The sequence below is a fragment of the Dreissena polymorpha genome, chromosome 1 (genome assembly GCF_020536995.1).
Source record: "Dreissena polymorpha isolate Duluth1 chromosome 1, UMN_Dpol_1.0, whole genome shotgun sequence".
Classification (NCBI taxonomy): domain Eukaryota; kingdom Metazoa; phylum Mollusca; class Bivalvia; order Myida; family Dreissenidae; genus Dreissena; species Dreissena polymorpha.
In genome coordinates this window covers 37821164-37845997 of record NC_068355.1, presented here as the reverse complement: position 1 = coordinate 37845997, position 24834 = coordinate 37821164, and the positions used below count along the sequence as shown (strand labels likewise).

The window sequence follows — 24834 nt, the reverse complement described above, 5'->3', positions numbered from 1 at the left end:
TTTTTTCTAAAATCAGAAATTCCCAAATTAATGTGTTCACATAAATCATTTTTGAAAAATCAAAATATTTTATGCAGGCAAAAATCAATCATCTGTAAGAACTTTCCAAGACTATACAAAACCAGTCAGACAAATATGATTGAACATTTTGAATGTGTGCCAAACATAAGGGCACTGTGGGACGGTTGTCTGATAAAAACTATGCAAGCTAATTTGATATGCACATGAATATGGAAAGATTTAAACCAAATCGATGTGACAGGTCCATCCAAGGTTTCACAGTCTGTCTTCAATAGTGTTGGGGCAGAACAATTCAGAAAAATATTGTTTATTGGATTTCTTAATACCATTTGGGACAGAAATGTTTAAAATTTTGACTTGATCCATGCACATTTTTTTACAGATTTTCTCAAAATCTTTGAAATCTTAAGTCAGTTTCAAAACAAGTCATAATACAAAGAATTGTTTAGAATAAATTCCACAATTGATTATCCCGTCTGCAGTTTTATAAGATGACAAACAAGAGATGTGTTTGTCAGAAACACAATGCCCCCTATTGCGCCGCTTTGAAATACAATTTCAATATATCATTTGGCAGGTTTACAAATGAACTCCCTTTAAAATCTTATTACTTCCCTTGGATTGTATTTTTTTTTACATTTTAGCCTTGAAAGATGACCTTGACGTTTCACCACTCAAAATGTTCAGCTTCATGAGATACATATGCATGTCAAATATCAAGTTGCTATCTTCAATATTGCAAAAGTTATGGCCAATGTTAAACTTTTCGGATGGACGGAAAGACCGACAGAATGACGGACAGTTCTACTGCTATATGCCACCCTACCGGGGGCATAAAAAGAATACAAATAATAGTTCAGATTAATAAAACCAAAATGTAAATAAATATCTGTGTTCGATATGTGTTATACAAAACTGTATACAAAATATATAAGATAAGGAGGACTATATACCTGCCTTACTATGACTGGATAATCCGACGTTAAATCGCTTGAATATACATGTTACTAATTTGTCATATTCCCTTTCACAAATGATCAAGCCATGCACAGTTTTTTCTTTCATTCATATTTGGGTCCGGTAATCCCCCTATTCCAATTGGAAAAAAGTATATATTTTTCCAAAATGAGAGCTAAAAATTCCCAATTCATATAAATCTTTTTAAGATCTCAATATTTTGTTCATCTCCCATCCATATAAGTTCAACCTTAGTAAATATAATACTGAAAACTCATGTATTATCAATTTTGAAGCCTTGTTTTAGAAAAACAACAAATACATTAATTTCCCAATTTTTAATTTTCCCAATCCAAAGGGACCCGGTCCCATGCCAAAAATGGTGCTTGACAAAACAGGGCTTAATGCATGTGCGTAAAGCCTCATCCTAGATCCTAAACTCTGTCCACACAGGCTTATCAGGGAGGAGACTTTCGGCCTTAAATGGATTTTCCATAAGAAGAGACTTCCTTCAAACAAATAATATTGTGATGACTCTTTACGCACATGACGAGCCCTATTTCCCCAGGGTGTGGCTCAACTCTCACCTCTGAGAACACTTGAAGTTGCGAAGACCCAGACCTGAATGCAGCTGGCTCACATATTCTTTCACATATTGCTGAAACAGAAACAGAACGTATGTTGGGCACATATACACTATTTAGCATATAATCATTTTGAAAGCCCATTTTACACAGCTTCTTTAGCATTGCGTAAGCCTGAAGTCGTTATTATTATTATTTAAAAAAAAAACACTACAAATTTGTTTGTTTGTTAGGATGTCATGACATATCTAATGGTGTTTCAGTCGCATATATCTGCTTTTAATTAACCCTTTCCCTCTCAGAAGCACAGAGACAATGGCTTTGTGCAAACATCATAAAACCAGAACAACCTGAAAGTAACTCGCAGTCTGTTAAGGTATTATGCTGTTTGCTGCTCAACAGTATCTACCATTTGGAATTGAAACCTTTAAAACTTGAATCTATTAAGAAAGGTGTTTAATTATATTTAACTTTCAAAGGGACTACAAATGCATCAAAAAATGTAACTTAGTGTAAAGGGTTAATTTACTTATAAGCTCTCTGGGCTAGCTGGTTAACGAGTACTGACAGTGCATACTTAATGCCAGTAACTGAAAACTGCCCTACTTGAATCTGATGTAAGGAATGAAAGGCTGTAGAAATATTGTACCAACCAATCCCTAAACAAGTTATATACAATGTTAAAGGAATAAGAATGGAACACTCAAAAGTTTTATAATTTTTTTCAAGTGGTCTAAGAACCAAGCTCGATGATCGTTTTAATTGTATTTTTTGACATTTAAGGAACAGATTGATCATGAATGTCTATTGCTGTTAGCTAAACATTCTGCTGTATATTACTTTTGTCTTAAATTCTTTGGTGAGATAAGGCCTAATTTTCAATAAAAATTTCATTTTTCAAGAGAAGCTTTAAACACATTTATTTTAATTAATTGATAGAAATTGAAAATATGAAGCCATTATTGTTTCATTACATTACATGTAGCTCTGAACAACAACAACAACAGCAAAAATTTAAGTGTATGAGAAAGGCTAATTTTGTCATATTAAGCAGAAAGTTTTATATTTTAACAGAGATACTTTTCACTGGATATGAAAACAATTCAGTTTGCTGTAAATGTTCTCAGCATTTGACAGAGTTATTAACCCTAAGAAGATTCATGAGGAAACAAGATTGATGAATCTTCTTTAAGTAATGAAGATTTCAGACAGTGAATAAGTCCAAACAATTTTAAAAGGTCTTGCAAAACAATTACTCAAACTTGCTGCAATAGTGACAAAGAAATACCCACTGACGCTGTTATATGTAGCATGATAACATGAATGTCTATGTTGATTATGTCTAAGACAGATGTCCCCCATTACTTTGTAAAGGTGGGTATTTTATTTGTCTATAACTTAACATGTTACACAGTATTGTTTGTAAGCTGATACTGATCATTGTTAATTCATTTTAAAATTACATGTATTGAGGTCTCCAGCCAAAAATACAAACATGGACAATAATGTGTAGGAACAAACATTAACGTGTTTGACACGTACTCACATAATGGGACTGTTTCATTTTCAAAGGACACTATTTTAAGCAGGTATAGAAGCTAAATTGTTGTTCATGGTTGCTCATCCTCAATCTTTTTCCTTTTAATACTTCTTGTTAAGAGGGGTTTTCTCAGAAACTCTATTGGCCCACCACACATTTTAGGGTCCCACCACACATTTAAGGGTCCTGCCAAACATTTTTAGGGGTCGTTGGCTAGTGTTCCCCTGCATAATTCCATCCCTAGTTGGGTAAAGGCAAAAATAAACAAGAGCACCGCCTTGCGGGTGCAGACCGCTCATCTATTTTCTTTTTAAAGGTGAAGGGACTCTCATTTTCAATCACAAAGGAGGGAGGAGTGGAGTGAAGAGGGGTGTATAGTGTGGGGTTGTGGACATTTATTACATTATCTTCCAAAAAAGCGAAAAAAAAAAAAAAAAAAAAAAAAAAAAAAATCGGGGGGGGGGGGGGGGGGGGGGGGGTATAGTGTGAGGGTGTGGTGATAATTTGTGAGATGATCTTAAAAAAATCAAAAATAAAAAAATCAAAAAAAAAATTTTGGGGGGGTGGGGTGGGGTGGGGGGGGTGGGGTGGGGGTATAGTGTGAGAGTGTGGTGGTCATTTGTGAGATGATCTTAAAAAAAAAAAAAAAAAAAAAAAATTAAAAAAAATTGGGGGGGGGGGAGGGGGGGGAGGGGGGGGGAGGGCACGGGGGATGGTTTGGGTGAAGTCTATAGTGGTATGTCAGGTAAGAGTAGTTTCATCAAAGTATCAATCAAATCTAATCATAAATAAAGAAGTTATGGCAATTTTAGCAAAATTTAATAATTTGACCTTGAGAGTCAAGGTCATTCAAAGGTCAAAGTAAAATTCAAGTTGCCAGGTACAGTAACCTCATGATAGCATGTAAGTATTTGAAGTTTGAAAGCAATAGCCTTGATACTTCGAGTGGATCGAAACACAAAATTTAACCATATATTAAAAGTTACTAAGTCAAAAAAGGGCCATAATTCCGTAACAATGACAACCAGAGTTATGCAACTTGTCCTTTTACTGTACCCTTATGATAGTTTGTGAGTGTTCCAAGTATGAAAGCAGTATCTATGATACTTTAGGGGTAAAGTGACCAAAACATAAATCTTAACCAAATTTTCAATTTTCTAAGTATAAAGGGCCCATAATTCCGTCCAAATGCCAGTCAGAGTTACATAACTTTGCCTGCACCGTCCCCTTATGATAGTTCATAAATCTTGCAAGTATGAAAGCAATAGCTTTGATACTGTAGGAATAAAGTGGACCTAAACACAAAACTTAATCATATTTTCGATTTTCTAAGTATAAAAAGGGCACATAATTCTGTCAAAATGCCAGTCAGAGTTACATTACTTTGCCTGCACAGTCCCCTTATGATAGTTAGTAAGTGTTGCAAGTATGAAAGCAATAGCTTTGATGCTTAAGGAATAAAATGGACCTAAACACAAAACTTAACCAAAATTATCAATTTTCTAAGTATAAAAAGGGCACATAATTCTGTCAAAATGCATGCCAGAGTTATCTAACTTTGCCTGCCCAGTCCCCTCATGATAGTAAGCAAGTGTACCAAGTTTGAATGCAATAGCATTGATACTTACTGAGAAAAGTGGAACTAAACGCAAAACTTAACCAAAATTTTCCATTTTTTAAGTATAAAAAGGGCACATAATTCTGTCAAAATGCACGCCAGAGTTATCTAACTTTGCCTGCCTAGTCCCCTCATGATAGTAAGTAAGTGTACCAAGTTTGAATGCAATAGCATTGATACTTTCTGAGAAAAGTGGACCTAAACGCAAAACTTAACCGGACGCCGACGCCAACGCCAACGCCGACGCCGACGCCAAGGTGATGACAATAGCTCATAATTTTTTTTCAAAAAATAGATGAGCTAAAAATAGGTCCGTTTCCAGTCGCTCGACCATGTCTCCCGAATTGGCACCGACCCTCAACATTTTATTGTGGTCGCCAAAAAAAAATAAACAAATAATAATTATTATTATTACATTTTCGTTCATATAAGATGTAATATCAAGCAAACAAAGCATATATAAACATGTATTTCTTATTAAAAGCTTTAGTAGCCTTCTATTTTAGTACCCCCCCCCCCCCCCAAAAAAATAATAAAAATAAAACAAAATCCCTACCTACCGACCCTGTTTTTTTTTTTCAAACAAGAGACCAGAAACTGACCTATTTTTTATTTTGGCCTAATCCATACAAATTTGACTGCTGGTAATCTGGAACACATTATTTTGTAGATAAGTGTCTATGTTTTTCACATTAATTGGACTGATTGTATCTAATTGTTGTAGAGTATTTTTGGGGTAAAATATGTGAACAATTGTGAAATGAATTGCTTTATGTAAATAACACATCAAGGAAGCAACCTATTGACAGTTTCCCAGTGCTTATGTACCTTCAAAATGAATGTTGTCATTTATTTAGAAAAAGCTAGTACAGAATACAAGATTATGCAAACTGTCAAACTTTACACAATTTTGAAAGGCCTCAATTGTGACACAGTAGTATTTTCCATTAAAGAAAGCCATACAAATTCAACCATAACGTCAGAGAAAAACAAAAAATTACCAAATATGTTATCATAAAACCAGGATATATTATATTGCTTGTCATAACATTTGGACATTTAATCCTGCAAACAGTGACTAGTTTACTACCTTTTTGTTAATGACAAATAATAACAAATGACTAACTGAAAACATTTTTACAATCCAACCTGCCTTAACGACTGCCTTTAAATAGCGACCACCTGTTCATAACAACCACATCGACCCCATCCCCTCCACCCGAACGATTTCACTTTATATTAATTTTACTGCAAACAACAATCAGCGATCGCCATTTTACATTCCCAAAAGTTGATTTTGATAGCTAACAACGACCACTTTAACAACCAGGGACTGTCATTTTACATTCCCAAAGTCGATTTGCTAACAAAATTGTTTTAATTATCATAATATTACATTTTTTAACGAATAATTTGGATTTGTTAAAACAGCATACATTAACTAATTAATACAATGATAAGATATTTTTTGCAGCATTTTCTATTAAACATTTTACGTTGTTATTGATTTGCAAAATAAACAATATTGTATTCCTTGACATTGGATGAACGCACTAAGGTTGTAGGGGAGAGGCTTGTGATCTTATTCTTTTATTTTTTTAAATTGAAATAATACATGTATATATAAATAAAAAACTGTGTTTTGAATCCTTTATTACATTATACATGCACTAGTATTCACACATTTAAACAATACAGCACATACGTAAATAAGGTACCTGTTAAAAGCCTGCTAGCATATTTTGCAAATTTTTAATCGACACTGCCAATAAAGACCACCTGTGAACAATTTGAAGACCACAAAGACCAAATCCCTTGAGTGGTCTTTATTGACAGTTTGTCTGTACTACAAATATTGACTAGCAGACTCACTTTTTACTACAAACTGTATCGAGCTGACTCCCTTTTAACTACACACTGAGACTAGCCGACTACCATTTTACTTCAAACAATGACTAGCTGATACCTTTTTACTACAAACTGTGACTAGCTGATACCTTTTTACTACAAACTGTGACTAGCTGATACCTTTTTACTACAAACTGTGACTTGCTGATACCGTATTTTACCATGTATAACGCGCTACCATGTATAACGCGCATGCGATTTTTTAAAGCCAAAATGGAGAAAAAAAGAATTCAAGACCAAAAACCCGAAAATTTGGCCGAAAATGGCCGCCATTCTTATATTGCGCAATCATTTAATCTGAGTTTTTCGGGCGCTTAATTTTTTGTTTTAAAGTAGGGAGCGTTTTTACGATCAGGAGCATGGGTTGCATAGCACTATATTTTTTGATAATTTTTAAGATTATTCTCTCGTGAACACCGATATGTTCTTATTGCTGCGCACTGCGCGTGTTTTTTCAAGACCCCTACGCGTTAAATTCGAACCACCATTACCTTTTACTCACATTTGAACAGTGTAACATTTTCATTACCTGCCGCTCACAACATCGTATGACATCTTCTTCTGCAGACCCGCAACATCGCAATGTCCAATTTTACGCAAATCGTCCGTGGATCCCATTTTATTTTTCATCGACTTAAATATTTCCCCATTAAGAGATGCTCCCCATTAAATCCAGTTTGACCCGGTATTTCGCGCCTTCACTGCGTCTAGTTGATATCATTTGTTTGTCTCTATTGAAAGAAAATAAAACGAGTCTATATCTCTATTGTTGGTTTGTAACCTACGTAGTATACTCGCACAGTAGCATATTTATGCAGAGATCGGAAAATGATTGATAAACGTATTCGTCGTTTCAATGCTTAGGGCCGAGTAATTTCGGCAAACCGGAACTCAACCTACGTAATACACTTGCTCAATTAACCGTTGAACTCCACCTCCGTTTTCTTCAAAAGGTTCGAAGGCGGAGCTTTGCACGTGCTATTATTTAATTGGACGATTGCCATTGAGGAACAAACACACAATTGGTTCGGCATGTTGATTGCTAGACAAAGGAAGCCAATTTTGTCAGCGAGAAACTTGTCGCTTTATTGCTTCAGACAGGAAGCGGCTTTCCTTTGATGACGTCAAACTGTCAATTCACATAGAGTGCAAATTTTCGGAATTGCTAACATTAAACTTTGGATTAAATTATCAAAATAAAGCAAAAGCGAAGTTGAAAAATATGATTGAAATAATTAGCCTCAGTTCAAATAAGACATTTTGCGTTGTAAATCAACGAGTTTTCATGACAACAAAAACTACAATACCGCGACGCACGGGGATCGATATAGCTCGATTTTTTTAATGAACAATCAATGAAGAAGTGTGAAAACACCAACAAAGACATTTTTTTCATCTTTTAATTTTTGTCAAAACTGTTACTACCCCGTTCATTCCTAACCTTTACCGCTATATGTTGTTTCGACAACGGCCCCTTCAGTCTATAACATTATAGGGTGTAGTTTTCTGCAATAACAAAAATGGCGGCAATTGTGAAGATTTACGATTACGAAATGGATTTTATGCAATTTAGCAACTAGGAAAGCGTTGTGTCAATGTATTACGCGCACTGAATTTTTATTTTGAAATTTGAAGGTAAAAAACCGCGCGCTATGCATGGTAAAATACGGTACCTTTTTACTACAAACTGTGACTAGCTGATACCTTTTTACTACAAACTGAGACTAGCCGACTACCATTTTACTTCAAACAATGACTAGCTGATACCTTTTTACTACAAACTGTTACTAGCTGACTACCTTTTAACTACTAACAGTAACTAGATGATACCTTTTTACTGCAAGCAGTGACTAGCTCACTACCTTTTTGATAATGACAAACATGCCATCAAGTCTCGGTTCTCAACTTTTTGTTGATGACAAACATACCATCAAGTCTCGGTTCTCACCTTTTTGTTGATGACAAACCTTCCATCCAGTCTTAGTTATCTCCTTTTTTTTGATGACAAACATGCCATCCAGTCTCCTTACTCACCTTTTTGTTGATGACAAACATGCCATCCATTCTCGGTTCTCACCTTTTTGTTGATGACAAACATGCCATCCAGTCTTAGTTCTCACCATTTTGTTGATTACAAACATGCCATCCATTCACCGATCTCACTTTTTGTTGATGACAACATGCCATCCATTCTCAGTTCTCACCTTTTTGTTGATGAGAAACATACTATCAAGTCTCAGTTCTCACCTTTTTGTTGATGACTAACATGCCATCTAGTCTCCTTCCTCACCTTTTTGTTGATGACAACCATGCCATCCAGTCTCCTTCCTCACCTTTTTGTTGGCCATCCATTCTCAGTTCTCACCTTTTTGTTGATGACAAACAAGCCATCCAGTCTCCTTCCTCACCTTTTTGTTGATGACAAACATGCCATCAAGTCTCAGTTCTCACCTTTTTGTTGATGACAAACATGCCATCCAGTCTCAGTTCTCGTATGACGTTGGAGAGGAGGACGTCCGGATACTGAGTGAGCAGCTTAAACATCTCATGAGTGCGACCCATCTTGTCTTGTAGCAGGACGGCACTCTGCAAAAAAGAATCTTGGAGAAATAGGCTCTGCCAATGATAGCATGAGCGCTAAGAGCGCTAGTAAAATTTACATAAAACTTGAGAATGCTAATACAAATTTCATACAATTTGAGAATGCTAGTAAAATTTACATATAATTTGAAAATGCTAGTGAAATGTACATATCATTTGAGAATGCTAGTAAAAGTTGTATATAATCTGAGAATTCTAGTAGCATTCATATAGTGGTTAGGGTTGACTTTTATTTTGGTTTAACTCACATTAACAAATAAGTCTAATCTTAACAAGGGCTGTGCCCCCCATGCATGCCCCCCATATGGGCTGTCCGTTATACTGGCAGTCATTGTGTGAATAAGTTTTTTGTCACTGTGACCGTGACCTTTGACCTAGTGACCTGAAAATCAATATGGGTAATCTGCGAGTTACAATCAATGTACCTATGAAGTGTCATGATCCTAGGCAAACGCGATCTTGAGTTATCATCCGAAAATCATTTTACTATTTCGGGTCACCGTGACCTTGACCTTTGACCTTGTGACCACAAAATCAATAGGGGTCATCTGCGAGTCATGATCAATCTACCTATGAAGTTTCATGATCCTAGGCATATGCGTTCTTGAGTTATCATCCGAAAATCATTTTACTATTTCGGGTCACCGTGATCTTGACCTTTGACCTAGTGACCTGAAAATCAATAGGGGTCATCTGCCAGTCATGATCAATCTACCTATGAAGTTTCATGATACTAGGCATATGCGTTCTTGAATTATCATCCGAAAATCATTTTACTATTTCGGGTCACCGTGACCTTGACCTTTGACCTAGTGACCTCAAAATCAATAGGGGTCATCTGCGAGTCGTGATCAATCTACCCATGAAGTTTCATGATCCTAGGCGTATGCATTCTTGAGTTATCATCCGGAAACCATTTTACTATTTTGGGTCACCATGACCTTGACCTTTGACCTAGTGACCTCAAAATTACTAGGGGTCATCTGCAAGTCATGATCAATCTACCCATGAAGTCTCATGATCCTAGGCGTATGCGTTCTTGAGTTATCATCCGGAAACCATTTTACTATTTCGGGTCACCGTGACCTTGACCTTTGACCTAGTGACCTCAAAATCAATAGGGGTCATCTGCAAGTCATGATCAATGTACCTATGAAGTTTCATGATCCTAGGCCCAAGCGTTCTTGAGTTATCGTCTGACAACAACCTTGTGGACGGACGGACCGACCGACAGACCGACATGAGCAAAGCAATATACCCCCTCTTCTTCGAAGGGGGGCATAAAAACAGGAGTTTCATGAAAAACCACCCATGCTAATTAGTTAAAGGCACTGGGTTTTTTTCTAAGAAGGGTCACTTTGCTAATTCACATATTTTTTTTAGTAACACACCACATTTTTTAACCCCAAAAAAGCATTCAGAATTAAGTTCCAAACTAAAAACAAACCAAAAGATTTGTACAACAAGCTCTCTAAAACAGTTTTACCTAGAGCCTAGTCACAAAAGTGTTCTAAGCCCTGGAAGGACAAATAACTCAGGATCATGAGCATCACTGGGAATGCAAACATTCCAATTAAATTGGTTGACAATTCAGGAAGTAATTGAACCGACAGACAAATCTGCAATGTTTTTCCTTCTTTAAAAAAAAGTACAAGAAACTGGCATTTTACCAGGGAAAAAAATGAAATTTCCCTATTGCTGTCCAAAAAATTCCCAAATGAACGTTTCAATTAAAAAAAATTATAAATAAAATGCAACATTTAGTTAGTTTCCCTATGAGGCTCTATGGCATGAACTGAAGTGAATATAATATTAACAACACTAAGTTATCAATTTTAAAGTATATAAGAGCAAAAAATAAAATACACCAATTTCTCAATATGAAGACTTCACAACACAAATGTTCCCAATGTCAAGGTTTTAAGCCCGCATTTTTTTCCATTTGGGCTGGTACCAGTACTTTAACATACTGGGCAATCAAAAAATTGCTGCAAAATCAAGCCACAAGCAAACAAGACCAACTCCTATATACCTCATTATCTTTGGCGTTTTTAACTACAAGCAAGACCAAACCATGATTGTGCCACCTTCATGTAGACTGTTGTTAATATATGAGCCTTTTTATGGGAAATCTGGATTTAATTCTTCTGGGTCAAGTGTAGTCCCAGATTATCCTGCCCGGTTTGCATAGGCTAATCAGATACAACACTTTCCACCGTAAATGGATTTTATGAAAAGACTTCCTTTCAACAAAAAAACATTTTAAACAAAAAATAACACAAGAGGGCCATGATGGCCCTGTATCGCTCCACTGCTGAAAAAAGGCTGAAACAAATATTCTCTGCATGTGCAAATATTTAAATATAGGCCCTATTTAAGCACATGTACACTTTTGTGACCCCTGGGCTTGGTCAAATTTAACCCCAGGGGCATATTTTGAGCAAACTTTGTAGATGACTACTATATCTCACTACATGTACATACAAAATATGGTAGCCCTAGGTCCTAGAGTTAAGGACAAGAATATTTTTAAAGTTTTCACAAAATAAGCAAGATATAATGTTCAATTTTGTGACCCGCGGGTCAGGGTCAAATTTTACCCAAAGGGCATAATTTGAACAAACTTGGTAGAGGACTATAAGATGTTACTGCATACCAAATTTGGTAGCCAAAGTCTGAATGGTTTTCAACAAGAAGATTTTTTTAAGATTTCACAAAATAGACGCTTTATAAGCGTTAATTCAATTTTGTGACCCCCCAGGGCAGGGTCAAAGTTGACTCAAGAGGCATTATTTGAACAAATTTGGTAGAGATTTATTAGGCCCAATGGTTATGGACAAGAAGATTTTTAATGTTTTCACAAAATAGGCCCCATATAAACGTATGTTCAGATTTGTGACCCCCCAGGCAGGGTCAAATTTGACCCCAGGGGCATAATTTTAACAAACTTGGTAGACAACTGTTAGATGTCACTACATGCCAAATTTGGTAGCCCTATGCCTTATGGTTAAGGACAATAGAATTTTTAAAGTTTTCACATAATAGGCACTATATAAGCATATAATCGATTTTGTGGCCCCCAGGACAGGGACAAATTTGACTCCTGGGGCATAATTTGAACAAACTAAGAGGAGGACTATACAATGTCACTACATACCAAATTGTGTAGCCCTTAGTATTTTTTTTTTTAAGTTTTCACAAAATAGGAAATTTATAAGCATATGTTCAATTTTGTGACCCCTTGGGCAGGTTCAAATTTGACCCCAGGGATAAAGTTTGAACAAATTTGGTAGAGGACTATAAGATGTCACTACATACCAAATTTGATAGCCCTAGGCTGGATGGTTATGGACAGAAAGATTTTTGAAGTTTTCACAAAATAGGCCTTATATAAGCATATGTTCCATTTTTTGATCCCCTGGGGCAGGGTCAAATTTGACCCCAGGGGAATGATTTGAACAAACTTGGTAGAGAACTATAAGATTTCACTACATACCAAAGTTGGTAGCCCTAGGCCAAATGTTTATGGACAAGAAGATTTCAAATTTGACACAAGGGATAAAGTTTGAACAAACTTGGTAGAGAACTATAAGATTTCACTACATACCAAATTTGGTAGCCCTAGGCCCAATGTTAATGGACAAGAAGATTTTAAAAGTTTTCACAAAATAGGCCTTTTATAAGCGTATGTTCAATTTTGTGACCCTCAGGGGAGGGTCAAATTTGACCCCAGGGCATAATTTGAACAAACTTGGTAGAGAACTATAAGATGTCACTACATACCAAATTTGGTAGCCCTACACCCAATGGTTATGCAAAAGAAGTTTTTTAAGTTTTCACAAAATAAGCCCTTTATAAGCATATATTCAATTTTGTGACCCCCGGGGCAGTTTCAAATTTGACCCCAGGGGCATCATTTGAACAAACTAAGAAGAGAACTATTACACGTCACTACATACCAAATTTAGTAGCCCTATGCCATACGGTTATGGACAATAAGATTTTTTAAAGTTTTCCCACGATAGGCCATATATAAGCATATGTTCAATTTTGTGACCCTCGGGGCAGGGTCAAACTTGACCCCAGGGGCATAATTTGAACAAACTTGGTAGAGGACTATAAGATGTCACTACATACCAAATTTGGTAGCCCTACCCCCAATGTTTATGGACAAGAAGATTTTGCAAGTTTTCAAAAAATAAGACCTTTATGAGCATATATTTAATTTTGTGACCCCCGGGGCAGTTTCAAATTTGACCTCAGGGGCATAATTTGAACAAACTAAGAAGAGAACTATTACATGTCACTACATACCAAATTTGGTAGCCCTATGCCATACAGTTATGGACAAGAATATTTTAAAAGTTTTCCCACAATAGGCCTTATATAAGCATATGTTCAATTTTGTGACCCTCAGGGCAGGGTCAAACTTGACCCCAGGGGCATAATATGAACAAACTTGGTAGAGGACTATAAGATGTCACTACATACCAAATTTGGTAGCCCTACCCCCAATGTTTATGGACAAGAAGATTTTGCAAGTTTTCAAAAAATAAGACCTTTATAAGCATATATTCAATTTTGTTACCCCTGGGGCAGGGTCAAATTTGACCCCAAGGGCATAATTTGAAAAAAAATTGGTAGAGGACTATTAGATGTCTCTACATACTAAATTCCGTAGCCTTAGGCCCAATAGTTATGGACGAGAAGATTTTGAAAGTTTTCACAAAATAGGCCTTATATAAGCATATGTTCAATTTTGTGACCCCCGGGGCAGGGTCAAAGTTGACCCCAGGGGAATAATTTGAAAAATTTGGTAGAGGACTATTAGTTGTCTCTACATACCAAATTTGATATCCCTAGGCCCAATGAATATGGACAAGAAGATTTTGAAAGTTTTCACAAAATAGGCCTGATATAAGCAAATTTTCATTTTTGTGACCCCGGGGCAGGGAAAAATTTGACCCCAGGGGCATAATTTGAACAAATTTGAAAGAGGTTCACCCCAGGAACATTCCTGTGAAATTTCATCAAAATTGGACCAGTAGTTTAGGAGAAGAAGATGTTTTAAGGAAAAGTTACCGCATGCACGGACGCACTCATGACAGACACAGGGCCATGACATAAGCCCCGCTGGCCTCTGGCCAGTGGAGCTAATAAAAGCGGAAAGTCTCATCCCTGATTAAGATACGTGAATTGTCTTTACGAATTATAATCAAGCCCATGCTGTGATGGTGCCACCTACATGTAGAATGTTGCGCAGCACATCATGACAGATTTCAGCCCTAGACATCGGCTCATAGAACCTCTTGAGCTGGGTGTGCTTGCCCACACACTGGATGGAGTAGTCAATGGACAGGTCCTCTAGGGTCTCTGGTAGGGAACACCTCTGCAGGTCATGGGACCTAACAGGTCAACAAAATGTGAGAGGTCTTAAGAAAGTGGTTCTAATATAAATAAATATATATATATAAGAGGTGTGTTTTAGGTTTAATGTCTTGGAAAATTTTAGGTAAAGGATTATCTTTTCTGTAGGAATAAAGATAGTGTTGTTTGAGACAAAAAGTTTTATATTATGGTTTAGTCCCCTTAGAAGAGTTTTCTTTTTTAAATATATAACTTGTATTGGTTGTGCTGCTCATTTTTGATGCAACATGATATAAGTCTCAAACTTGTGTGTCACAACAATGATTACTATAAAGGAAATTATAATTTTTCAAAATGCAGACTGCATGCACTAGATATTCAAAGATCTCTAGATTTTGTTCCAGAATAAAAGAATAGCAAATCTCAATTTGATTAAATATAGAGTTCATAAAGAAATTGTGGATGATATCCAGTAGTAATCTATCAGGTAAATTACTTCTGAAAATGAAAGAATAATTTAAATAATTAATAGCTCATTAGCAAAGGTGTGTGGGCATCCAGTCAAGTGTTGCATACTTCAAATTACTTTCCATAAAATGACAAAGGACTAGGTTCACGAAAGTGCCTATTTGGCACTGTAGTGGGGATAGTGGTCTAGTGGTAAGATGCTGGGCTAGGGATCGAAAGGTTCCTGGTTCGAATCCCGCCCAGGCACTGGATTTTTCTGAGCAAAAAATTAATACCACACTTGCTCCTCTCCACCCAGGTGTATAAATGGGTACCTGTGAGGCAAATAAGCCAATGTGCCGTGGCTGCCTGGTGCGCCATATGTTAACGGACGACTTAAATCCCAGTGATCGGGGGGTTGATTAAGAAGTCGGCTGAAGATGTATATCGAAGCAGACTATAAACCGCACCTTTAACCTTTGTATTTTCGGAAAAATCAAATGCAACGAAATGCATTATTTGATACTGTTTTTATGTTGTCTCACAATAAACACATAAACATTTTGTGTTCGTCATCTTTTGACCAATATTGACATAATTGATTTTTGGCAGTATGCCAAAAAAATCCGTTTTTTTTACCAAAAATGCTACATGTTAAGGCTATAAAAAATGTTTTCCACCAAATGCAACATCAAGATATTTCGTACATTTAACCTATACTGTTACTTCTTTAAGTGGGTTAAGTTTGAAGGTGTACCAATTGGTGGAACATATTTAAAACCTTTGAACATTGTCACTGCTTATTGTGCTTTTAAATCCGCCGCTTCAGACGTAAATAAGAATTATTACCAATTTAAATGTACACTAATATTATTATTAATGTTGTTGTGTTCCAACAAAATCGAGTCTAACCGATGCATGTTTATTTTGGTCACTGATTTTTGTTTCTGAAAATAACTTTCCGAAATAATCATTTTCACGAGAAACAACTCTATTGGTCCGTGACTAACAGAGTACCGTTGACAGCGTTGTTAGCAACCGTTTAACTTTGCATGATTTCTTGAATTTACCACAATGTGACAATAAGGTAAACTCTTTTTTTCATACATTGTATTGGGGTCGAATTATTAAAGCTCCTAAATATTTCAATCCATTAATCCAGTTGTAAATAACACTGGTTTTTCTTGCGTTGCGTATCGTTGAAAACGACATGTATACTAGATTCTGTGTTACACTTAAATATATGCCGATTTCTTGGCTTTAAAGTGATAAAAACGTATTAAATTAGTTTGAGAATTCTAAAATAATACATTAAAAGAAAATAATAACGTGTTTAAAGGAAAATTGAACAATACAAGTTTGTTTTATCGTTATCCTTTTTCTTTCAGCCATTATCATGAAGCGTTATATTTCGAATGTTTTGAGAAAGAGACCATGGCGTAGTGGTATACTCAGTTGCATACCACACTGGCAAACGTGCATCAATTCTCGCATCCGGCTGGTAATTTTTTTCAATTTTATTTTTATTTGACATAAACTCGCATTTTTTAAGTTATACAACAAACACAGTTATTAATTATTAATTAAGTGTAAACTCCCTTTATTTTATTAAACTACTCATGTTGTTTGAAAAAAAATCCAGGTACAAGAGATTTGTAAATTCATTTCATGTTATATTACATTTATTATGTCATTTTATAAAACACTTTTTAAAGCTCCTTTTATGATAAATACTAGGGCTGCAACGGATATCCGAAATATCCGAGATTCACGGATCCAAACGAGGATTCGCGGATTTAACTGTGGTTGGTAAAATCGGTTTCGAATCCAGGTCTTATTTTAGTTTAACCTTTCCTTTGCGGTAATTCTTTCTTTCGCCCTAATACTTTTGTTAAATTGTTTTTTTCTGTTTGAAAGGCTGACTGGTACGTAGTTTTGTCACAATTAACGCTACTTTTCCGACAAAAACATGGTAATACACAGTCTACTTTCATTTTCGATGGTGCAAAATGGCGCAGAATAAAATTTTGCGATGCACCTTAACAATTTAAAATCCTCAGTGTGGAAGCATTTCGGGTTTAATCGGCATACAAATTACAAAGTATTTTATTGATACTTATTGCATGTGATGCATTAATTGCTTGTTAAAATACAGCGTTATTCATAGTATATATATGACTGACATTATTGTGTTTAATATAAGACATTAATTAACTTTATAATATTAGACAATAATGTGTTCAATTTGTTGTTTAATACAAGTTGAGCCTTGCCAATAAAGTTCGAAACTCGCCTTATACGATAAAAAAGGCGGCCATGAATATGGAAAAACACGGCCAATACGGAAAAAGGTCTGCCAATACAAGATTTATCCAATTAGAGACCAGGAAAAACTTGGCCTTATATGAGAATCTTAACTTTCAACTAGTTGGACGCCATTTTGAAGTTGTATGCTTAGTTTTGGTGCAAAAGTTTAAATCTTTAAAATTATACTTTAAGCAGTCAGCCACTTGTATTTTCAGATCCTTTTTATGTCAATAACAATATAGTGCAGTGTACCACAACAGTAAGGTTCAATATTAGAGCGTACAAAAATAACTTTCAATATTTTTAATGAACTATAGTGAATGAGCGCCATAAGCAAAACTTATTTGAAATCATTGAGGATTTACACATTACAAATGCAATTCCTAATGGCAATAAGAAAGTTTTCAATCCTTATTGTCTTTCTGAGTTGTATTAAAAACAACGGTAGTGGATCCAGTGTGGCTGGAATGTTATTTAGGTAAATTTTGCATAATTTCGCGACCTGTCGAATTGTGTTCCTGCATCATGTAATGGCTAGGAACATCTTTGGTCGTATACTTAGTTAAAATGCTATTGTTTCTGTGCACCAATAAGTTGAATAGAACAGAAATTTTGCTATTTTTCAAAACTTCATACTTCATTTAATATAAAAAACCTGTAATTCGAAAGTGAAATTCAAGCTTTCAAGCTGTTTTCAGCTAAATTATAAAGCCAATATGAATTCAACTAATTAATAACATTATATTATTATAAATGTTTGCAGAGATCAGGATAAAGGTGCGCAGAGAGTTCTTTTCCCATTAAAACAAAAAAAATCATTTCTGCAATTCGTTGCGCACCATTATGCTATGTGAATTTTATAATAGCACGTGCATAGATCCTCCTTTGAATCTTTTGCAGAGAACGGAGGTCGAGCACCGCGGACGTTAACGGTTAATTGAGCAAGTGTTTACCCAAGTTGAGTTCTGATTTGCCGATATTAATGGGCCATAAGCATTGAAACGACAAATACATTTATCAATGATTTTCCGAGATATACAGATTAGTTGGATTTACAAACTTATTGTACAGTTCCTAACTATGGCTGACTCCCGTGTTTACAAAATTCATAAACACATATCCATTATTGTAAATAATGTCAGTGTTTTATTGGATTATTTATACTAATTATCAAATTACAAGGTAATATTATTTATATCTACTATAATATCGAGTTTGTTCAATATAATTAACATGCTAAACAACATAGTTACGTCAGACTCATAAATAAATTTGATGGGGTCGCAATTTTACTGATGCTGATTTTCCTATTGTCTGTAATTTTTACCGAAATTACATCTTGAGAAGTGCCTATTCATTTTTGCAAAGTGCCCATTCATATTTGTAAGTGCCCATTGTTTTTTTAATCTATGTCGCAATAATTCCACGAGAGAATAAAAAATTCCGACCTCTGTGTTTGTCTTTTAAATGCTTACACTTTTTCGTGTATGTGCATTTTTGATAGTTTTTGAGAACTTTGCAGAATATCGGTATAAAAGTTTGTTCGAACAACGTAAGTGCATTTTTTTTATCTTCTAAGTATTTGTTTTTGTTTTTGATGTCGTTATTTCTGCTTCCACTACTGTTGTTGCGGCTGCAGCTGCATCTTCTTATGCTGCTTAAGTAGTATAAATATTAGTAGCTGTAAAGTTTATAATTATAATAACACTAAATTACTTTTTTCAGAAGAAATATTTAAGTTCTGGTGGTTCAAAACATAATTTTGGTTATAGCAATATAAATAATAATATATTTTGCATATTTTTACTTTCAAATTAGGATTCGAACCTAAATTTGATATCCGAGCCTATGGATTCGAATTCGGATCCGATTGAAATTTTGGATTCGCTGCAGCACTAATAAATACTGATAGGGTGGAACTAATTCATAGGGATGTATTGTTTATATTTGAAATATGTTTTATTGCAGGATGCATCAGTCCAAATGCATAGTTTGCAGATGCAAACTTAAAGTTCGCCAGAGACGGCCTGTCAACAAGCATCTAAGAAGTTATTGACTCTAGGTACTTACCAGTTAAAACTCACGGGCAGTTACATCCAAGAGTACCTAGGCAGTGACTGCAATCTTCAGCTGTACCAAGAGATGGAGGGGTTAATAAGAGTCAGGTTGCAGGTCAGACACGTGCCTTCCCGCTCGTATCTGATCTGGATACGTTACAATAGTGACCACAATAGTGGGAGCAGTGGTCTAATGGTAGGACGCTGGCTTGGGGATCGAGAGGTCGAATCCCGCCCTGACCACTGTAATTTCCTTGAGCAAGAAATTTGTCCCACATCTGCTCCTCTCCACCCAGGTGTATAAATAGGTACCTGTGAGGGAAATAAGCCAATGTGCTGTGGCTACCTGGTGCGCCATATGTAAACGGACGACTTAGATCCCAGTGATCGGAAGTTGATTGTGAAGTCGGCTGAATATGTCTATAGAAGCAGACCATAAACCGCACCTTTAACCTTTTTTTTTGACCACATCATTGGTTGGTACTGTCAATCTAAATGTGGGTCACGAACTGTGGGTACGTGTTCTCATGTTGCATCAGTTTTTGTGGTACCTTGGACAGCAAACCCGTTATCTAGGGAACCAGGTGTGAATGACTGGGGACAATACCTTGATGATACGGCTGAAGTACCAGAGGCAGTTGATTCTTCTGACTCCGAGGAAACTAATATCGAGGAGTAATGCTCTTTTCATATTGAATGGAGCATTGAATAGACTAATAATCCAAAGGTTACTATTAAACAGTGTTAAGTTTTGTGCATACTTAATTTTGAAATAACCATTACTGGCTGTGTGTTATTAAAGTGTATGCATTAAACGAGTATATACTGCTTACAATATACATGTATTCATGTTAAGTGAATATAACAAATATTTGGTGGTTTCCGATATTAACGCACCCATTTAATAATATTTATTTACACATCAACTTTGTAAATAAAATGAATCAAAATGTTCCTATTACCTATTGCTTAGTTGTACAATGAAAATCAATTTCTTTCAATCAGACGTTATTGTAGTTTGTTATTGAAGTGTATGCATTATACTTGTATATACTGTTTGCCATATATATTTATCTCCGGCTTATATAACATGTATTTCAGTGGATACAGTTATGATAGCAACCATGTTATAATGTTTATTTTCATATCAACTTTGTTAACAATATGTTGTTGATTTTTAGTGCAAGGGACGACTGTATCTTTGTTGACCGTTATAAAGTTTTGAGTTTGTAACTTGTCATGTTACTGCACATGAAGAATGTTGTTTATAAGCGCAATACTTATAGGTTATTAGACGTTTCACTGTACAATACGGAGATATATTTGGACGAGCACACAGTTTGATGTCATATTGGACGAGCCGTTAGGCGAGTCCAATATGACTTCAAACTGTGTGCGAGTCCAAATATATCACGTATTGTACAGTTTAAACGTCTAATAAGCTTTTTATTCTATATCCCTTTCTTCAGCTCTTTGTTTCATTTTAATTTTGATTTTAATATGCTTTAATTGCATCTATGCTATTTTCAAGACAAGCGCCTGTGTGAGTCGATTATAGTACATTCGGATACTTTTTCTCGGTAACGGCTTTTATCGTTATAAAACAATTGCTTAGTGCACTTGTACTCCACTGTCCAATATGGAAAAAATACAGACCTTTTGGATCCAATACCGGAATATATTGGACGGTCACGTGTTACATATGAAGAATGCCGATTGGATGAATTTATTGGATATAGAATAATGGTTATTATATTTATTATGTTATATATAAACAGTTGATGCAGCAACAGCCATATTTATTGATATATTCATGACAGTATAATGACTACGCTTGAAAATTGTCTATGGATAAATGTTAAGTATCGACAACTCAATTAATATGTATTTGTCTCAGCAAAAAAATGGTTACCATGGAAACGGAGGTTTTAGTATGCAAATTACTATGCTAACAATTCACATTTGATATTTGTATTGACAATAATATGTATTGTTCTTAATATTGCTAGTTAACATGCTTAAATAATGGATACATGTAGCATTATTCACTTATTATGTAAAAATGGGTATGTGTGAATGTGTTGCCATGGCAACCATACCATATATGTTGTAACAGTTTTAATACATGTTTTTCAAAACTACACAGATTAAATAATTATTTCAGGTAATTTTTGTTTATTAATTCCATAGGGCCATTTTCGACCCTAAGTGAACCTAGTCCTTTCATTTGAGAACTGGAATGGCTCTGCACATTTGTTTCATTTGGCCCTGTCCAAAATTTAAACCTTGCAATTAATGAGCTAAAACAAGAATTTGTGTTTCACAAACAAACATTTCCCAGGTAAGTGCCATATAGGCCATTTCTAAGACAATTCCAACTTTCAGTTTGGGTCATCCATCTTTCCCATCATTTCATTCATGCCACTAGATTTAGCCACCACATATTTTGGAAATAATGACTTAGTTCAGGTTAAACTTAAGAAAGCTAGATTCCTCAGTCAAATTCAACAAGAAAGAAACCTATTCTTGAACTTTCCACAACTCACTTACAGCTATCCACAGATTTCCCAGTCTACAGCAATCCACTCATCTTCAAACTAACCAGATTTGCCATTTTAATGGATTCAACTGCCCTTCAAACTTACAATTGATTTCCCAGTTTTGTGGAATCAGCTTGCCAACTATCCACAGTTTCCTTAGTCAAAAAGAGGCAACTTACAGTCAAACTAACACATGTGGGAAAGATACTCTTCATTGTTTTAATATGCCATAGCTTTATAAATAAAAGGGAAAAAAAGAAACATGATTGGATATTGACACATTAATCACTTCAGTCCAAATGATCAAACTCTAACTTTAACTTCAAGATTTCCAACTCAAAAGGAAGCAATGTTTTCTTTAATTCAAAATGTTTTTTATAATAATAAATACCTAGTTTATGAAAGATTTTCCAGTCAAAGGTAATCAACTCTTATATGAACTCGAGATGGATTTTCCATTCAAAGTGAGTAAACTCTTGTTTTAACTGGCAACATATTCCCCATTCAAAGTGAGTAAACTCTTGTTTTAACTGGCAACATATTCCCCATTCAAAGTGAGTAAACTCTTGTGTTAACTGGCAACATATTCCCCATTCAAAGTGAGTAAACTCTTACTTCAACTAGCTACGGATTTTCCAGTCAAAGGGAATCAACACTTACTTGAACTTATCCAGCAGGTAGTCAACCAGTCGTTTAAATTTCACCCTAAGGGAGGTGTCAGTCAGCATGAACTCCTTGTTCATGTAGTTCTGTAGCACAAACTGGAATGTAGGATGAATTTACAATAGCTCATACATATTTGAAATCTTAAGTCTGTGCAAGATAAAAACAAGAGCACCGCCTTGCGGGTGCAGACCGCTCATCTATTTTTCTTTTTAAAGGTGAAGGGAACTATCTCAATTTTAATCACAAAGGAGAGAGGGGTGGAGTGGATAGGGGTGTATAGTGTGGGGGTGTGGTCATTTATTACATTATCTTCCAAAAATGAAAAAAAAACGGGGGGGATGGGTGGGATGGTTGGGGGGGCGCGTGAGGAATGGTTGGGTGGAGTCTATTGTGGTATGTCCGGTAAGAGTTGTTTTGTCAAAGTATCATTCAAATCCAATTATCAATAAAGAACTATGGCAATTTTAGCAAAATTTAATAGTTTGACCTAGAGAGTCAAGGTCATTCAAAGGTCAAGGTAAAATTTAACTTGTCAGGTACATTACCCTCATGATAGCATGAAAGTATTTACAGTTTGAAAGCTAGCTAAAGAAGCTTCAGCTTACAGTTTATATAGTATTGACATACCTGTACGCTAAAGCCAACCCCATATCGAAAGTCAACCAGAGTCGTAACATATTTATGTCACGCTATAAATCAAAGAAAGCTCATTTTCTTGGTTACATTTCTACATATATTGGTGAATGAATATAAATTAATGCATCGGGGAATATTTTAAGGTTCAAATGTTTCAAATGCATCTTACAATAGATGAAAATAACTCTCATCAGTCTGAAATTCACAATTTTGACGCTATTGTTTCCTTGTCATGTGACGAGTTTTCATTTGGATACTTTCAGATCGACCTTGACATTTTTTGCTGAAATTGTAAACATTACTTTCGTTTTCTGAAATCTATTATTTGTGATTAACAACTTACATCAGGTGGATTATAAGACTAAATTCAGTGTGAAACAGGTAGTGTAAAATAATATTTACTTTGAGTTTGTATTTATACTACAATTTGTTTACAAAACAAGCCAGAATAATCTAAAATACCGGGAAATGTCATTTTGAATTTGAAAATACTTGAGCACATGGTATGTTACTAAAAATAGAAATAACATCATATGACCGTGAAATCTCGGGAGATTCGCATTTCAAGAAAGTCTGTCACATTGCTGTTTTTCTCGATATGTAGGAGCAGAATAGATCAATTTTAAATGTTTAAGATAGTATTTTGTGAAAGAATATATCAGTTAAATGTAAAAAATGTCAATCTGTCCGATCAAGAGGTTGATTTGGGCAAATAACTGCATTTAAAAGCTGTTTTGGACCGGTCTTTGTTAACTGTCAACTTTTTGGGAATTTCTGCTTCACTTTCCTAATGGGATTGGTCCATAACTATAAAGTCGCACCAGTCAAAAAATCATAAAAAGCGACATTTAAAGTTATGGTAGCCAGAACTAATTGAAAGCAATAGCCTTGATACTTTAGAAGTAAAGCGGATCTAAACACAACATTTTACCATATATTCAAAGTTAAAAAAGGGCCATACTTCCGTAAAAATGACAACCAGAGTTATGCAATAAGTTGGAAAAAATTTCTTAACTCTAAATGGGGTTCTGGCCCTTGATGATATAAAACATCTGTTGAAGTTTCAAAAGGATAGAACTTTATATGTAAACAAACAAGAAATGTGTTTGTCGGAAACACTATGTCCACTTCTGCGCTGCTTTGAATTGAATTTTTTTTACCTTTGACCATGAAGGATGACCTAGACCACTCAAAATGTGCAGCTCGATAAGATACACATGCATGCCAAGTATGAAGTTGCTATCTTTTTTTCTCAAATTTTCTCAAATTCAAGATGAAAACTGTGGACTTTATTGCGTAAACAAGCCTTATTTCACAATTTTCTCAAATCAAGGAGATAATTCTGGACTTTTTACTCTGATGTAACCCATTTTCAATAGGGTTCGAGTCCTCATTAATATATAATGACACTGAACAAGTTTGAAAAGAATTGGATGAAAACTGTAGACTTTATCGCTTGAACAAGAAAATGTCTAACACACGCACGGACGGACGACGGAAACCACGCCATGACATAAGCTCTTCAGGCCTTCGGCCAGTAGAGCTTAAAATAGGAAGTGTGTTTCAGATTAATAACTATTATTCT

General features: G+C 35.4%; 1 protein-coding gene across 1 annotated transcript in view; it reads right to left on the bottom strand.

Moving 5' to 3' along the window:
- Positions 1–24834, bottom strand: part of LOC127877297 (general transcription factor 3C polypeptide 1-like) — a 413141-nt gene that overhangs the window by 280507 nt on the left and 107800 nt on the right. The window contains exons 32-35 of the mRNA XM_052422993.1: positions 22608–22708; positions 14475–14634; positions 9080–9214; positions 1566–1636 (exon numbers count right to left, since the gene is read on the bottom strand). Of these exons, the coding sequence (XP_052278953.1) occupies positions 1566–1636; positions 9080–9214; positions 14475–14634; positions 22608–22708 (467 nt within the window). The remainder of the gene's footprint in view (positions 1–1565; positions 1637–9079; positions 9215–14474; positions 14635–22607; positions 22709–24834) is intronic.